The sequence below is a fragment of the Delphinus delphis genome, chromosome 2, assembly GCF_949987515.2.
Source record: "Delphinus delphis chromosome 2, mDelDel1.2, whole genome shotgun sequence".
NCBI lineage: Eukaryota > Metazoa > Chordata > Mammalia > Artiodactyla > Delphinidae > Delphinus > Delphinus delphis.
Genome location: NC_082684.1, coordinates 167074798 through 167091328, shown reverse-complemented (window position 1 = coordinate 167091328; position 16531 = coordinate 167074798). Strand labels below are relative to the sequence as shown.

The 16531-nt window shown below is 46.7% G+C and overlaps 1 protein-coding gene across 19 annotated transcripts in view; it reads right to left on the bottom strand.

The window, feature by feature from the left end:
• The window catches only part of KIAA1217 (KIAA1217 ortholog), a 773854-nt gene that overhangs the window by 38560 nt on the left and 718763 nt on the right, over positions 1-16531 (bottom strand). For 13 of the 19 annotated variants that reach the window (XM_060006227.2, XM_060006228.2, XM_060006229.2 and 10 more), the window contains 3 exons: positions 13825-13929; positions 13299-13348; positions 6702-6868 (listed from right to left, as the gene is read on the bottom strand). In XM_060006227.2, the coding sequence (XP_059862210.1) occupies positions 6702-6868; positions 13299-13348; positions 13825-13929 (322 nt within the window). The remainder of the gene's footprint in view (positions 1-6701; positions 6869-13298; positions 13349-13824; positions 13930-16531) is intronic. The other 6 variants (XM_060006225.1, XM_060006226.1, XM_060006233.1 and 3 more) reach the window with 1 other exon arrangement.

Here is a 16531-nt window from a genome sequence, read left to right as displayed (position 1 = left end):
GGCTTGGTTGTTCTGCAGCATGTGGGATCTTCTCGGACCAGGGCTCGAACCCGTGTCCCCTGCATTGGCAGGCGGATTCTTAACCACTGCACCACCAGAGAAGGCCCCGGAAGGTTTTTTTTTTTTTTTTTTGGCGGTACGCAGGCCTCTCACTGCTGTGGCCTCTCCCGTTGCGGAGCACAGGCTCCAGACACGCAGGCTCAGCGGCCATGGCTCACGGGCCTAGACGCTCCACGGCATGTGGCACCTTCCCGGACCGGGGCATGAACCCGCGTCCCCTGCATTGGCAGGTGGACTCTCAACCACTGCGCCAACAGGGAAGCCCTCTTTTTTGATTTGATATTACACAATCATGATTGTGATTTGCGAGTAATGCCAATTATAGTTTTAACTTTCCCATCCACGTGCCTATTTTTTCTTTTTCCAGCCCTACTGCACTTGCTAGGATATTCAGTACAGAGTTAAACAGAAGTGAGAGGAGGCTTCTTTGGCCTTGGTCCCGATTTTATGGAGAATGTGATAGTGCTTCACCACTAACTATAATGTTTTCTGTAGGATTTTCAGACATCCTTTATCAGGTTAAGAAAGTTTCCTTCTACCCTAAGAGCGCTGAGTGCTTTTATCGTCGGTATTGAATTTTGTCACGTTTTTTCCTGCACTTACTGAAATGATATGATTGTCTTCTTTATTCTGCTAAAAAGGTCAAATACATTGACTCATTCTTTTCATATTAAAACAACCTTGGACTCCTGGGGTAAAATCCAGGATAATGTATTACCCTTTTTATATATTGCTGGATTCACTTGGCCCTACTTTGTTAAGGATTTGTTACATATATTTTCATGAGGCATATTGGTCTGTGGTTTTCTTTTCTTACAACATCTTTGACTGGTTTTGCTCTTAGTGTAATTCTGCCTTCGTAAAATGAGTTGGGAAGCGTCCTCTATTTTCTGGAGGAGTTTTTTACTTTCAGTACTTTAAGGATGTGATGCCATTGTTTTTTGACTTAACTTTTGTCTCTGAGAAGTCAGTGTTCTTATTTACGTTTCCCTGTATGTAATGTGTCCTCCACCTCCCCCGGCTGCTTTTAAGATTTCTCTCTTTATTCTTGGTTTTTAGCAATTGCTTTTGGTGTGGTTACATTTGTGCTTATCCTTTTAGGAGCTTATTAAGTTTTTTTGTCTGTAGATTTACAGCTTTCATCAAATTTGGAAAAATTTCAGCCATTGTTTCTTCTAGTAATTTTCTCTTCCCCCTTGACCACTTAATATTGTCCCAAGAACCATTAAGTTTCAGTTCATTTTCTTCAGACTTTTTCTTCTCTATCCTTCAGTTTGGACATGTCCATTGCTATCTTTTCAAGCTGACTGATATTTCGTTTCAGCAGTGACTAATCTTCTATTAAGTCTGTTGAGATATTGTGTTTTTCAGCTCTTGAAAGTTTTACTTAGAGTTTTAAAATATCTTCCATTTTTTTGGTCTCATTGTGTCCATGTTTTTCTTTGAATCCTTGAGAATGATTATCACAGCTGTTTTAAAGTCCTTGCTGATGACCTCGTTATCCCTGTCATTTCTGATTGGTTTCCACTGACTGATTTTTCTTAAGCTTATGGGTCACATCTCTCAGCATCATCACCTGTCTAGTAACTTTTGATTGAATGCTGGACATGGAGTTCTGGGTTTTGCTGTTTTCCTTTACAGATGTTAGACTTCCTTTGGCAGACAGTTTAGCTCCTTGTGGACCATTTTTGTTCTTTAGAAGCTTGTGTTTAAGCTTTGTCAGGGTGAATCTAGGGCAGCCTTTACTCTAGGGCTAGTTTAGTCTTAAGACCGAAGCATGGCCTTTCTCTGATTGCTACTGAATGCCCCAGGTGATTAATAAAACCTCTTTGTGCCTGCTGGTTGACATAAACATCTCCCTGTGTGAGCTCTGGGAAATTTCTGGCGTACAGCCTCCCACTTTGTGTCTGGCTTAGTGGTCTTTCACAATACACATGCTCGGATTACTAGTAGACAACAGATCCACAGATGTACGTAATTCTTTCCCACAGACCTTCCTTTTATTTGGTACTTCGCTCCACAACTTCTAGCTGCTTCAGCTCTTCACCCTCAGCTCAGCTGGATGGTCAGTGCTCTGTTTGGGTTATCCCTCTCTGCGTCACAACCTAAAGTGTCCCCAGACAGAAAGCTGAGGAAGCTACAGGTTTCACCTCCTTTCCTTCCGTTCTCCTAAGGATCACACTCCTGTGTTGTCTGTTGTCCAATGTCTGAATAGAGTCGTTTCACACATCTACTTATTTTTCAGTGTTCTAGATGTCAACAGGAGGAAGGCAAGCACGGCTGTAGTTATCCCTTCATCTCTGGAAACTTCAGTTTATTCTGTACCTTGATGTTTTTATAAAAATACTCAGACGGAAGTAACGCTCTTCGCTATTAAAAATTTAAGTGGCCCAAACAAGTTATCCATATCAGCTTCACTGAGAAGCTAGGAAACTGCCTAAACCTAATTCCACCCACCTCAAAATGGACACGTACCTCACATACTCATTTGATTTCTCAGGTAAAATTTAAGACCGTCGGTCTTGCCAACAGTGTCGTTTAATTGAACTGATTTTGCTGTCCAGCAGTGACAGTAAACAGTGGCTGTACAACAGGTCAGGAAGCTTCCTAACAGCCAGACCCCAGAATGACTCCTGACCACCCAGCTTAGCTCCCCAGGCTGTAGGGAACCAGGTATCGGATGCCTTTTCACAAGCACGTGTTATCTGGGAGATGTTGCCTCGTCTTAGACAGCCTCTGTGTGCAGGTCTATCTAGGGCTTGATACATTGTATGGCAGCCTGATTGTCAACTCCTGTGCTAGTCCCATTGATTATTTCTGCCTGGTGGGGAGAAACAGGCCTGCTCAGCACGGGCCAACCTCTCGAGTGCTTTTCTCAGGGACACACATTCCCATGACCGTTATTTTCAATGTCAGAAGATAAATGAGACTGGCACATTTTTCTGAGGCGCTATCTTATGAAAAGACACCTTAAGATAACTGCTGAATTATATCATTTCAAGTACAATGCCTCTGTGTCCTGCTATGTTTCTTTTTTATGTTGATGTCTTACCTCTTCCCTCTCTTGGGAACACACAGTAAATTCTCAGTAGTCTTAAAAATGGAACACCAAGTTCAGAATAATCTAATTTTCAGTTTATCGGGAAGCACAAGGAAGAGATAAGGGACAAAGAAAAAAATTGTGGGAACTGGAGAAGGAGGCCAAGTCTCATCTGCACCCCCGAGGAACTTGAACCCGCTCTTCCAGAAATTTCTCTCTCCCCTCAAGCGCACAAAGGGGGGCAGAACTGCAGCCACTTCTGTGGATACTGGACAACCTTAGTAAAAGCCAAGTATGGTGGCATTTTGGGAAAAAGATGTAGCTCATCACTTTTGTTTTTTTTCTACATCATACCAGAAAAGGTAATAGACAATCATCTTTTGAAGGGCACATTTATTAGGTGCCAGACCTTCCCCTGTCTCTTTTTCCGTTGTTGCCAGCTAACTGCAGGTGCAGCCCCTACCTGGGAGTGGGACCATCACAATGTAAAAGTTCCATATAGCTCTTATCGTTTATGACTGAGCAGAGAATACGTCCGATTAGCCACTGGGAATGAGGCGCATTGTTTAGAATCGGGGCTTTGAAGCCACTGGGTGTGTTTTTCATGCTTACAGGGTGTTTCTGCCTCACCCCTTGTGATAGCTGGCTGAGATCTCAATTTCCAAAAGGCATCTCAATGGACTGAGAGCTCATACTATCTGAGAGCAGTAGTTCTCACCCTGGAACGCTCTAGAACCACCAGTGCTTGGCCTTTGACCCATACCAATGAAGTCAGACTCTGGCAGGGGTGTTTGGGTTATCAATATTTCTGTGAAAGGCCTCAGGTGATTCTAATGTGTAGCCAGGATTAAGAACCGTTCTCTGAGACTGGTAACTCACGCGAGACTGGTGAGCAGGAAGACAGGAGCGAAGTTTTCACGTTTTTTTGCATCATTTTCTCAGGCTCCTTCACCTCCCTCAACATTCTCTTTGCCCTATTTAAATCTATACGCCCCACAATGCCTGCATCAAATTTCTGCTTTGGAGAATAATCCATCAGTTCTGCAAATGAAATGCTCAAATAGACTATGCTTGACAGTCTAGGATTTCCCCATTGATTTAATTATCTAATTACTGGAGCCGGCTGCCAAGCACAAACAGATTTCATTCATTTTCACTATTTTATAACACAGTTCAAAGAACATTTGAATTTCTAATTCAATTTTTGTTCTTTTGAGACTGTTCTGGAGTTTCGGAGCTCTCTAATCATAGCTCCATTATTGGGCTTATAATCATTTTGGGGGGTTGCACTTTACTTTTGGTGTATAATACATGTGCAGAGGGGGGACTGGCGCTGAGATAGCTTAATTATTCTAAACTGGTTTTGTCTCAAATAGACTCCCCTTAAAGCTGATGGGGGCACGGAGGATGCCAAGACCGAGGTAGAAATAGGAGCATCCAGGTTAGGAAACAAAGTGCTTCTCTTCCCCCACGTGCCTGTGCTTTAGAACTGTACCAACGTCTCAGCTCAAGAGCACACCTGCTCGGTGTCCTTTACCCAGAAACCAGGAAAGCTGAGCAGCTCTGGGGCAATAAAGAAAACTGCGTGGTTAAGACAGTGTCCCGGACTTGACTAGAGAACCTCTTTGTTTGAGAAGCTGTGATTTTGCAACTGAGCCTCCCCAGTTCATGGGTTACAAGGAGCGGCAAGTTGTGGGAGAGCCCTCCCTCCTGGCCAGAGGACCAAACACTGCCGGCCACCAGCAGGGTGATGCTGCAGCCTCACACATCACGGCCTAGGTATCAAATTCGCCACACCTCAGGGCAATTCCCCCTGTGCCCCAAACCAGCAGATGCTCACCTTTGAAAGCAGTAGGAACTACCATACACACGACACATTTAGGAGTTTTTTTCTTGTGAAGGTCCAACCAGGAGTGCACAATTTCCAAATGACCAGCAGGTGGCACTGAAAGGCAGATGCAGCGCAAGATGGGGGCTTAACCTCCACAACCTCCAGGTAAGAACCTGGGAGCCCACAGACCCTCTCTGGCCTGCAGAGTAGGAAAGAACTGATTTTTAAATTACCTTCCAACATTTTTAGAATGAGTACAGGTATTTTATATAAAACCTCCAGATTCCCTTGAAATACTGAAACATCTAGAAACAATGGACTCTCATTCTACCAGGTCAAGAGCTGCCTGGAGCTGAGTGGCAACTGTCCTTTAGAGAGGCCAACTTGTCACTGTCCCTCGTCCACTCAAGTTAACGCCAGACACGGTGGGCACTGGATTTTGGCACCCTGCACACACCCTCAGCCCAACCTGTACACTTCATTTCACTGCAAAGTGTCTTTAAAATCACAAAGCAAGGAGAAGCGAACGTAAAGGATGGGGAACTTCCCCGGTGACACGATTCAGAAGAGGATTTAAGTGAATTTGCATGGGCTGTCCAAGAGTCTGGGACGTTGCCTGAGAGGCAGAGTAGCCTTTGGAGACCTAAGCATGAGCAGCCTGCTCGGTGATGGGACCTCAAGGCAGGCTCTCAAGCTACCTTCCCCTCCTGTTTGTTCTCCAGTAGGTAGAGGGCAAGGGGAAATCATCTTCTAAGCTTTACTCAGGCTGTGGAAAATGCAGGACTCGTGCATCGGCGAGCTGAAGGGAGAGAGCAGCTGTGCTCTGAAGCCCTTTCCTTCCCGGACGCACCAGCACAGGAGCCTGCAACCCACGGAGGGCACCACGGCTGTGTGGCTGCTCCTGGCTACGGGTGCCTTGTACTAACGTTTGCACTGGGAGCTTCTCGGAGTCCAGGAGGATGCCTGGGTATAGCCTAAGCCAGCACCACGTGCACATTCATCAACCTGCCACCAAGGGCAGAGAGACGGGAGACTCATCCGTGGCGCAGACAGATGATCTCACAAAGGTACACCCTCCTCCCAGGTCCTCACCGCCCTGCCTCGTCAGACTTATGGGATTTGTTCACCAAGACCCGTGACACGAAGGGTCATTTCCCCCTGCCCTTTGCTTCCTGTGTAGTGCATAGATTCCTAACAATGGGAGCGAGTCAGGAGAATATCGCGGCGCACACACCTACCCAAATAAAATGCAGATGTTCTTCTCAAGCCATCCATGATGGCTCCTCTTCCTTAGGAATTCACCCTCCGGTCTGAACTCCTATTTCTAAACACATCATAGCTCCTTGCAAAACACCTGAGCTGCCCGCAGCACCTTTGCACATGCTCAGTGGGGAAGAGCTAAACACTGTGAAGCAGGAAGTCGTAACTGGCTTTAGAACGCTCCACGGGCTCTTCTGCTTTCAGCTCTCCTCCAAAAAGCACAGGCTTAATGCTTTTTTCGTGTGTAGAAGCATACCCAGCTTAGAGAAGAGGCTACAGACCACCACTGCAGTGGAAGGTTCTAGACCAAGATTATGTGCGTGGGAGAGGAGACCACTGCGGAACGGCGCCTGCACCTGGTCCTCAGTCATCCCTAGAAAGGATGGTGGAAAGAACCCCGAGAAGGTGCCGTGGGGCCAGGGATGTGGAAGGAGGCCGATGGGAGGAGGAGGAAGCTGACTGTGGGCCATTCAGTCAGCGGACACCATCCACAGGGAACATGGTCTGTACCTGGAGCTGTCGCATCTGCTGCAGCTGGAGCCTGAGTTCGGCCACACTCCTCTTCATGTCGAGCAGGCTCATGTGGGCGGCGGAGGTGGCAGCAGGCGGGAGCTGGCTGGGTGGCCCCGAGGACTCCAGGGCGCCAAGAGGCTTCCCGCCGGAAACCTGGGGAGTTCCTAGGAGAAAAGAGCAGCAGAGTCCCTGAGAATGCCAGGAAGGAAAGTCTAAGCTTCAAGTCCCATCCCAACAGACTACCGGGAACTCTGCAAATGCCCATTTCCTTCATGATGAAAAGAATCGTAAAAAATGACACTGGTTCTCTAAAGGGCAAAAAGAGGGAATCGAATTTAAATAAATTAAGGAACGTGCATGCAATGTTATAGGGTGTAGTCTGTAGAAGTCATGTTCTAGAAGTTTGGTGCTATAGGAAGGGAGATCACAGAGCGGTATGTACAACATGATGCCATATTAAGGAACCTAGCTGTCTGTCTATCTATCCATGTGTCTTCTTTAAACACACGGGTTTGCACAGAAAAAAGACAGATGTACATATAACAAAGTGTTAACAGTAACTTTAGCTGGTGGTATTCTGTGAGTTTTCTATTTTTGATATCACCACTTTTTGTATTTTAAAATTTGCATAGCGAGTATCTATAACTTTTTTGGCGGGGGGCTGCACCGCATGGCTTGTGGGATCTTATTTCCCAGACCAGGGATCAAACCCATGCCGCCTGCAGCGGTAGCACGGAGTCTTAACCACTAGACCACCAGGGAATTCCCTATAATTTTATAATAGAAAAAATAACTTAAAACTCTGGGCCCTAACACAGGCTGCTTCCTGTGACTATTCCCTATAGGCAGATGTATCCCAAGAACACCCACTTAGTTCTGGGCAGAGATCTGGCCGATCACCAAGGGGAAACTAATAGGAACTGGGTACTCCCTTCGGGTTTCCAGCCCCAAGGAAGCAGGACCTCTGCGTACACCTCCTTTAGTGAGAAAATCAGGCATGACGCGAATATTCTTGAGGAGAAGAATCAAAAAAAAAAGGCAGCAGAGAGACTCTTCCTCAACAGTTTTGTTGCTGCCATAAACCTCTGCTCCCCGAGTGCAACTTAAATCATCCTCATGTAGTTCCTAAGTCCATCTGGGAAGGGCCTGATTTCACCAAGTCTGTTTTAAAAATGTCCCCCAAAGGATCCCAGGTAGCGCTCACAGGATCGGCGAGGTGTGGGAATCAAAAGGAGAGGCTAGTTCCTTTTTAGGACAATGCAATTACTGTAGAAGAGCTTCAAGTAGAGAGAAGACAAGGAATTCACAACACACAGACACACACAACTCACTCACACCTGAAGGGGCTGTTCAGCTCTCTTTCCTGTAAGGGACAAAGTGGAAGGTTTGCTTAGTTCAGGCCGGCCTTGCACGGCAGAACCTCTCGCTGCTCTGTGGACCTGGAGAGCTTAGAGCACAGCAGCCTCTCTTTCCATCTAGGCTCAACAGCCGTGGAAACCTGTCCTTCCCCAGGGTGCACAGCCCCGCAAGCTGCTGCCACGGCTACGGACGGTGCGCCAGTGAGCAAGGAAGTGCCTCGAAACCGTCCTCTGACTTGCGTGGCCTCAGCAGTGCCAACGGAGAGCTGACGGAGCACCAAATTCCTCACCCCTGGGCGCCCGTCCCAACAGAACTGGTCTCCCAGCTCTCGTGGCCCCCTTGGAGAGTCGGGGGAACACATGGGAAAGCATTTGAAGGATTTACAAAGGAGACCCAGCAGACCAGACGGTGAGCTTTTTGTTATCTTTATGAGCCCAACTGGCCACTTGCGTCATCACCAGTCATGACTCTGACCGACTTCTGACCATCCCCCAGTTCAACGTCACCCTCGAAAGAGCAGGATTTGCCATCTCTGTAGTTATTCCAAAGAGGGTTCCCTAACTGTGAAGGTCCTCAGTGCAAGAACATCCAGTAACATTTCCAGTAACAGCAGCCTGTCCGAGTTAACACAGCACCTTCCAGAACAAGTATTCTGAGGGGATGACAATGAACTGGAAGTCTTCCTCTAAGACTCAGGTTACTTTATCATCACTCCACATTCTCAGGCACAGGTGTGTGTGTGCACGCACGCACGCGTGCACGCACACCCACCTACCCTCACCACACAACTTCATCTGTACAAACGATGACACCCTCAAGGTGTTTCTCCAACAAAAATGACACTGCGCTACCAGCTACTCCTGTTCGGGAATGAGAACCGTCCTGCTAATTCCTCAGCCAAATGAAGGCACATATTCCTTCAACGATCGTGCTTCTCCTCGTGTATTCTGAGGTCACCGTCGCACCTTGCCGACATCCTCCGTGGAGGAGGGGCTCAAGTTTACGCACCATCTGCGAGAATTGAGTACCGATAACGGGTTTAAAATATGTCTTTCACAACCGAGTTTCTTTATGGAACCTATGCTCATGTATAAAATTTCCTCATCTACAACCTCTTAATCCACTGAGTCCGGTTTCCAACTCCATCATTCACTGCACTGGCCCTTTAGAAGGTGGCCAGTGGTCAGCTGTCAATCCAACAGACGCTGCGTTGCCATCATGGCACCCTGATGTGATGCTGGGCTTCGTCAGTCAGTCCTTTCCTTCTCAGTAACTGAAACTTTCCTTTCCCTCGTCTTCTTCCCTCTCCACAGCCCATCTTGGCCAGCCTCTTTCCTAATTTCTTCCTCGGCCAACCTTCTGAATCCTAGCCTGCTTCTTCTCTCACTGGACATGACTTCAGGGGAGGTCACTTCCACAATGCCACCCGCCAACGTCCTCCACACCTTTGCCTCCAGCACACGATTCTCTTTACAGCCCCGTCCCCATACCTTCATGCTGCTACAGGACTTTTCCACAAGCAGGTTGAATTTATTATTTCTACTTATTTCCCCCAAATCTCTTTTGAACTCATTTTAGCCAATGGCACTATTATTCACTCAAGTATTTAAACCAGAAACCTGGAAGTCATTCTCAGCATCCACTTCCTAGTTGTGTGACCTTGGGCAACTGACTTAACCTCTCTCTCTCTCCCTCAGTTTCCTCATCTGTAAAATGGTTGTAAGGGTGATTGTGCAGGATGATGGAATTAACACATAAACTGCTCCGCCTGGTGTCTGGCACAGAAGGACCCCACTGTGATTGGCTGTGATTATTTTTTTTTAATTTTTTAAAAAATTTAGTTTATTTTTGGCTGTGTTGGGTCTTCGTTGCTGCACGTGGGCTTTCTCTAGTTGCGGTGAGTGGAGGCTACTCTTCGTTGCGGTGTACGGGCTTCTCACTGCAGTGGCTTCTCTTGTTGCGGGGCATGGTCTCTAGGCACCTGGGCCTCAGTAGTTGTGGCACGCAGGCTCAGTAGTTGTGGCTCGCGGGCTCTAGGGCACACGCTCAGTAGTTGTGGTGCACGGGCTTAGTTGCTCTGCGGCATGTGGGATCTTCCTGGACCAGGGCTCGAACCCGGGGTCTCCTGCACTGGCAGGCGGATTCTTAGCCACTGTGCCACCAGGGAAGCCCTGGCTGTGATTATTTCTCTAAGCAGAGTGAGGGGGAGGAACCCCACCTGGAGTGGCAGCAGGTGGCAGTGGTGACAGGCTGAGAGCTATAGGCAGGTGCCCCAAAATCTATGGATGGAGCTGATCTGGTGGGTGCGGACCCCGAGTGATAAATGAGTTCTGCTTCAGATTAGTCATGGGACCCGGGACCCACTCTCCGAACCCACATGTGGGGTGGTCACATTCTAGTCTAGGGAGGAGAGTCAGGCAGTTTATCCTCAGAACCCCCCTTCCCTGCACCTCACCCTCTCCAGGCAACAGCCTCTTCTTCCTCCTACCAAGTCCGCTCTTAGGTAACTTACTTCAGTCAGGTATATCTTAATATAAATCTTATTAAGTACACATTTGATGGGAATTTAATGGGTTTGGGTTGGCCAGACTGGCTGCGAATCTTACTAGCTCCACAGCTAACATCTTCTTTACAGGCTTATGTGTTTAAATGATATAATACACTATAAAACACAGGCTATGACTGTGAAATGGGAAGTTCCTTCTGTTCTCTTATACCCACGGTCAACCAAATATTCCTAAAGTAACAGCAAGTCTGGGTTTCCCTTTTTCATGTACCCTTGGCCAAATGAGCTTCCTTGACTTACTACATAATTCCGTGTACTTGTCTACAGAACAGGGATAATACTCCTCGTCGCTAACTTCGTAGGATTCTGGAAGGACGTATTTTGCACGCCGTACAAGGCTGCTATGGCAACGAAAGCCCTGCGGACCACATGTAGCCGACAGATGAGAATGAGAAAGACCAACCTCAGCAGAGACGCAGGGCAGCAAACCCACGTGCGTGTTGCCAGCGGCACCGAAAATTGGCCCAGCCTTTCAGAAGAGAGAACTGGCATGTGCCACCAGGGCCACTGAGCTGTTTGTCCCTTTGGCTTTATTAACTCCACTCCGGGAAATGCATCCCAAAGAAATGACACCTGCTCCTTCCCCCATGCTTCAAAAAAGACATTTGCAAACTCTTTCAAAACGAAGAAATGAAGCAACCTACATTTCTTTAAAGGGACTGGGGCACCTTAACACAAAAGGATGAGGTATCGTGATGTCATGAGATAGCACGTCATGCTTGGTGGAGCGCGCTGATGTGTGTCATGTGTGTGTGGATGTGTGTTCAGTGTCGTCATCTGGAACATGGGAATCATGAGTGTACCTGTCCCACGAGGCTGCGTCAGGGGGTAACAAGTTCAGCTTAGAAAAGCACTTACAACAGTGCCCGGTACATAGGAAACTTCACTAAATGCTTCCTATTATTACTATTAATTATTATTTTACCAAAAGGGAAAAGGAATAAAGAAGAATACAAAACAGCACGTACATATCGATTAGAACAATGGTATTGGATACGAATAATTTCTAGAATAGAATCCAGAGGAGTGAAATGTTTTAGTGTTTGGTAGCTGCCCCCTCCCAACCCCCCAACTTTATTAGTTATAACTGACATGTAACACTGTACAACTTTAAGGTGTACAATGTGTTGATTGGATACACTTACACATTGCCACATGATTATCATCTAACTCGCCCATCCTGTCACGTAATTACCATGGCTTTCTTGGGGTGAGAACATTTAAGACCTATTCTCCTGGCAACTTTCGAGTATATAGTTCAACACTGTTATCTACAATCACCATGCTGTACCTTAGAACTTATTCATCTTCTAACTGGAAATTGGTACTTTTTGACCAACATCTCCCATGTCCCCCACCCCTGGCAACCACCCTTCTGCTGTTTCTACGAGTTCAGTAAGTGCCTTTTTTTCTGTAGGTTCATAATAGATCAGAAAATAGATGAATAAATATCTCCAAAGCAACCTGGCAGTTGCTATGAAGACAAGCTCAGCAATTTCCATGAAACGATTCTCTGGCTGCCACCAAGGTCACTGACTGATTTCTAAGTAAACCAACCAATCCCATGAGGACTTGGAATGCTGGAAGAGCAGCCCTGCTGGCTTTACGGCTGAAGGGCCTGAACTTGGCTGGAGCGGAACCAGGACCAATAGACGTCTCAACTGAAGTCCCCAGTTCTGTCCATTCTACCGTGTGGCACTACACTCTGTGGGGCTTCCTCCAAATCAGGGGTTTCACCCAACTTGCCACATGCTTTCTGAGTAATTCAGTAGCCAAGCATGTCCCTGGTGACGATTTCTATTTCTAACCCAAGGGAAGGGAAGACTTCATATTCTTGAGAGAGGCCCACCTTGAGTCTGCAGGATAAGATGGACATCAAATATACCTGGATACTAGTAAAGGGCACAGGGGCTATAACTGGGGCCTCTTTGAGGGGATGCTGGCATTTGAAAGCAGGCCCTGGTCCAAGCACGCCTCTTTCTCCTGCCCTGACCCATGGGGGCACCCTATCAGCTCGTGCCCCTTTCTCATCCGGTCACATCCTGCAGCTGGGCTGAGGCCCTTCCCCGCTGTAGAACCTTCCACTGCCTTCCCTCTGCACTTAGAATAGTGTCTAAATTCCTCACCACAACATCTGTACATGCTTTGCTCTCTACTTGAATGGCTCTTTCCTTCTGTCCTCATCCTTTCGGCCTCAGTTTGTTTTACTTCCTCAGGGAAGCGGCCTTGCTTGAGGCCAGCTCTGTTGGGTAAACATTTATTCTGCACTTTTTCTTAACACTCAGCACACATATAATGACCTGTCCCAGATCCACTTTCTGCATCGGATTAGGGAGCAGGGAGCCTTGTCCTAGTGATGTCCACCGCCCTGGTCCAGTATCAGGCATATAAGCATTTGTTGGATATATGGCCTCATAAATGAATAAATGAATGAGGAAGTGAATAAATGAATGAAGACTGAAGGGAGAGGACTAAAGACCGCCCCCTGCAAATTAATGACTCATCTGGAATTTCAGCATTAAGCAGGGAAGGGGTGGTGCAGGGAGTTACCCCAGAGCCTCTGACGTTGCATCAGATAGGTGACTTGGGGAGAGGTTAATACGTCTGGAAGCAAACCAGGCTCATCAAAGGCACCGTCCAGGCCTCCTGCAGGTCTGGAGGACACTCACCTGCACCATCTGTGTGGTTCTTACTGGCTGTGGTTTTCATCATTTTCTCGCTGAAGGAAAGAAAAAGAGAGTCAGCGATCCGGTTTCCCAAATGTGTTTCCCCACCCCCCTTCCATTCACTATTCTAAGCAATCAGCAGCAGCTAGTGAGGGTATTAAGCAATGAAGGTATTTCAGCGTCAGCACCACTACTGGCCGGGATGGAAAAGGCTTCCCAGGTGTGCAGCTGAGGCACGCTCATGGCCCTCAGATGACGGAGGATGTGGATACATGTGGATGGTGGCGGCAGGCACTGCACAGTGGTCCATGAAGCCACATGCACTGGGAAGCCCATTTACCCTTCTTGGGCCAAAGAATTACCAGAAATAGACAAGCAAACAAACCATGATTCATAGAGATGCGGGTATTTTCAGCCTTGAAATGATTACAAGAAAACGATTGGAATGAATGAATGATCTTAATCATTAAAGAGAAACAGATTGAATTACTTTGAATTGGTTTTTTTTTTTGTTTTTTTTTTTTTTTACCTAGATGCATCTTTGCTATTACTTGTAAGGGGCCCTTTAAAAAGCGCAGACTGAACAAGGCCAGTTAAACTGGCAATCTGTTTCTCCATGGCTTGCATCCTCTCTCTGTAAAACAAGAGAATTGTTTGTTAAAGCTTATGTTGACTTTCAGACTGGTTTGTCTAGGTGAATGATCATCTGAGGGTTATAAAAGTTCCACTTAGCAGGCCTCCAAAGTTCACCCCAACCTGGCTTGGGGAAGCTACTGAGCCTGCAAATTCCCACTGAGCTCAAGATTTGATGGACAGAGTTTAGTATTAACCCGATGACCTTACTGAAAAGACACTGGACAGACCAGCAGAGGCCTCATGGAAAATGGAAAAGCTTGGAAATAATTCTCTTTGTGCATCTTTGTGTGTTTGAGCCTTTCTGCCCTTCTTTTACTATTTGACCTCTGCACCAGGGGGACCCTAGGCCACTTCTGAGCTGTGTTCCTCCCCGCAGCTGGGAGGCTGCTGGCTGACTTTGGTGTAAACGATGGAGATGTTCGTTGTGTGTCTGGAGTAAAACTTGTTGTAAAGCCCAAGAGCAACACAAAGCGAATGTCTCTTACGAACACGGAAAAGTGTGCTTGACATCAGTGTCTTCCTTGAGGGTAGAGGCTCCTCAACTCAATGTCATAGGAACCTGGGGGCTTTTACAGGATCAAGCAGGAAAACAAATACCCCTAACAACTCGGTTATCTCAAGACCTAAATAAAAACTCTTCCCAATTTTGATATTATGCACAGACACTACACCTCTCTGTTCAGGGCTCTCCGGGGCTACACACAATTCACGTAGCGTTTGAAACTGGCTCCCATTTCTGTACGTCAGACAATGGCAGTGCCAAGGAACTATTCCCAGTATTCCCAACACATTATCAAATCACCACCACAGAGTGACCTCTGCTAAGCACGGCCATCACACACGCACTGGCATGTGAATTCAGTTATACCTACTTGGTAGTTCAAGACAATAAAAGAGAGAAGGGAGAAGAGTTAGAACAGTGTGGACACCTGGACTGCCATCAGCAGGTGTCTAGTCCCAGCCTGAGACAGAAAAGGGACCCCATTCTTCATGGGGGGTCTCAGTCCCATGGGCCTCTTGTAGTATGAGCAATGGTGATGATTCCTGGGCTACAAACAGCACTTTCAGACATTGTGGCTTTTAAGTACAAGCCCACTACTTTACCTGGTACCCAACAGAAAAAGTCATGGCGGTCTGTTCTTTCACTAGAACAAAATAACTGATATGCTGGACTTCACGAGAGATGCTGTATCTGTATCCTGAACTTCATGGCAATCAAGAGGACTTTCAAGGGTAATTTTGTTCATACACATGCCTTTGGAATATAACTCTTAGTGCCGTAAAAAAAAAACCCATTGAGAGTCATTTCACAATCGCAAGCTTCTGACTTCAGAATTCCATGCATTTTCTTTAGTTTAAAATGGACGGTTGTGTCACAATACTGGGTTTCTTGGATGTAAGTCGTGCAGTCTGGAGAGTTAATGGTTGTCAACCCACTGGGGGGAAAAATTAAGCATTAATAGCATGATCTCTTTGTTCTAATAGTGTGGAAAGAAGAAATCTCAAACAGTGAGAAGAGATATGCATCCACCCGGAATGACTTTCCCAGTGTTTTCAGGCATAGCTGAGAACGCTAAACCTCTGAGCTGCAGAGCATTTTCAGTTATACGTGTATTCTTGGTGGCCTGTCTGCCATTAAGCAGTGCATTGCCAAAGAGGAAAATAAGTAAGAAATTCCACTCACGAAAGCAGGTTAGTAAATACCCATGGGAGATCCCAAGTTTATCAGACCCAAGTTGCATGGCAGCTCGGAAACGATGGGGTGGTGGCTGGTCTCCGTGTGTCGGGGGTACAGACTCACACAAATGAGCTCTTGGGAAATGGACCACTTCTGGGAGGACCTGCTGAGTTCCAGGTAGAAGTTGTCCAGAACCCCCATTCTTCCCACAGTAAGGCCGGAAGCCAAACTCAAGACCCTAAGAGTGGCGGAGAGCTACCCCGAGATGTACGAGTTTAACGCTCTTATTCAATCCTAGGCAAATGCAAAGGATTTCATTTCTTTTAAAATGGCAGGACAAAACGTAGTAAGGTAGATAGCTAGTTGGAAGCAGCCACATGGCACAGGGATATTGGATTGGCTTGGTGCTTTGTGACAGCCTGGAGGGGTGGGATAGGGAGGGTGGGAGGGAGGGAGACGCAAGAGGGAAGAGATATGGGAACATATGTATATGTATAACTGATTCACTTTGTTATAAAGCAGAAACTAACACACCATCGTAAAGCAATTATACCCCAATAAAGATGTTAAAAAAAAAATGGCAGGACATTCTTAGGGTCTAGACAGCTTTGGTTAGGAAGAGGCTTAACGGGTTCTGTGAAGCTGTAGTGCAGGATACGAAGGTGCGGAGACTGACTACACTCAAGAGACAATCACATTAAGAGATGTAAACAGTAGGTAAGTCCACAGATGCAGAGAATAAGCAAGAGTCTGGTGGGAGAGAAACGGCAGACGGATTCCAGTGCTGGCCTAGGCACGGTCCTGATTAGGGCTAAATCAGTGTACTCTCTGGTCCCTCTCTGGTCACCAGCTTTCATTAACTGGTCTAACAAAGGAGGGCAGCAGCATTAAAAACTGAAACAAAGCACTAGAATCATTCCAG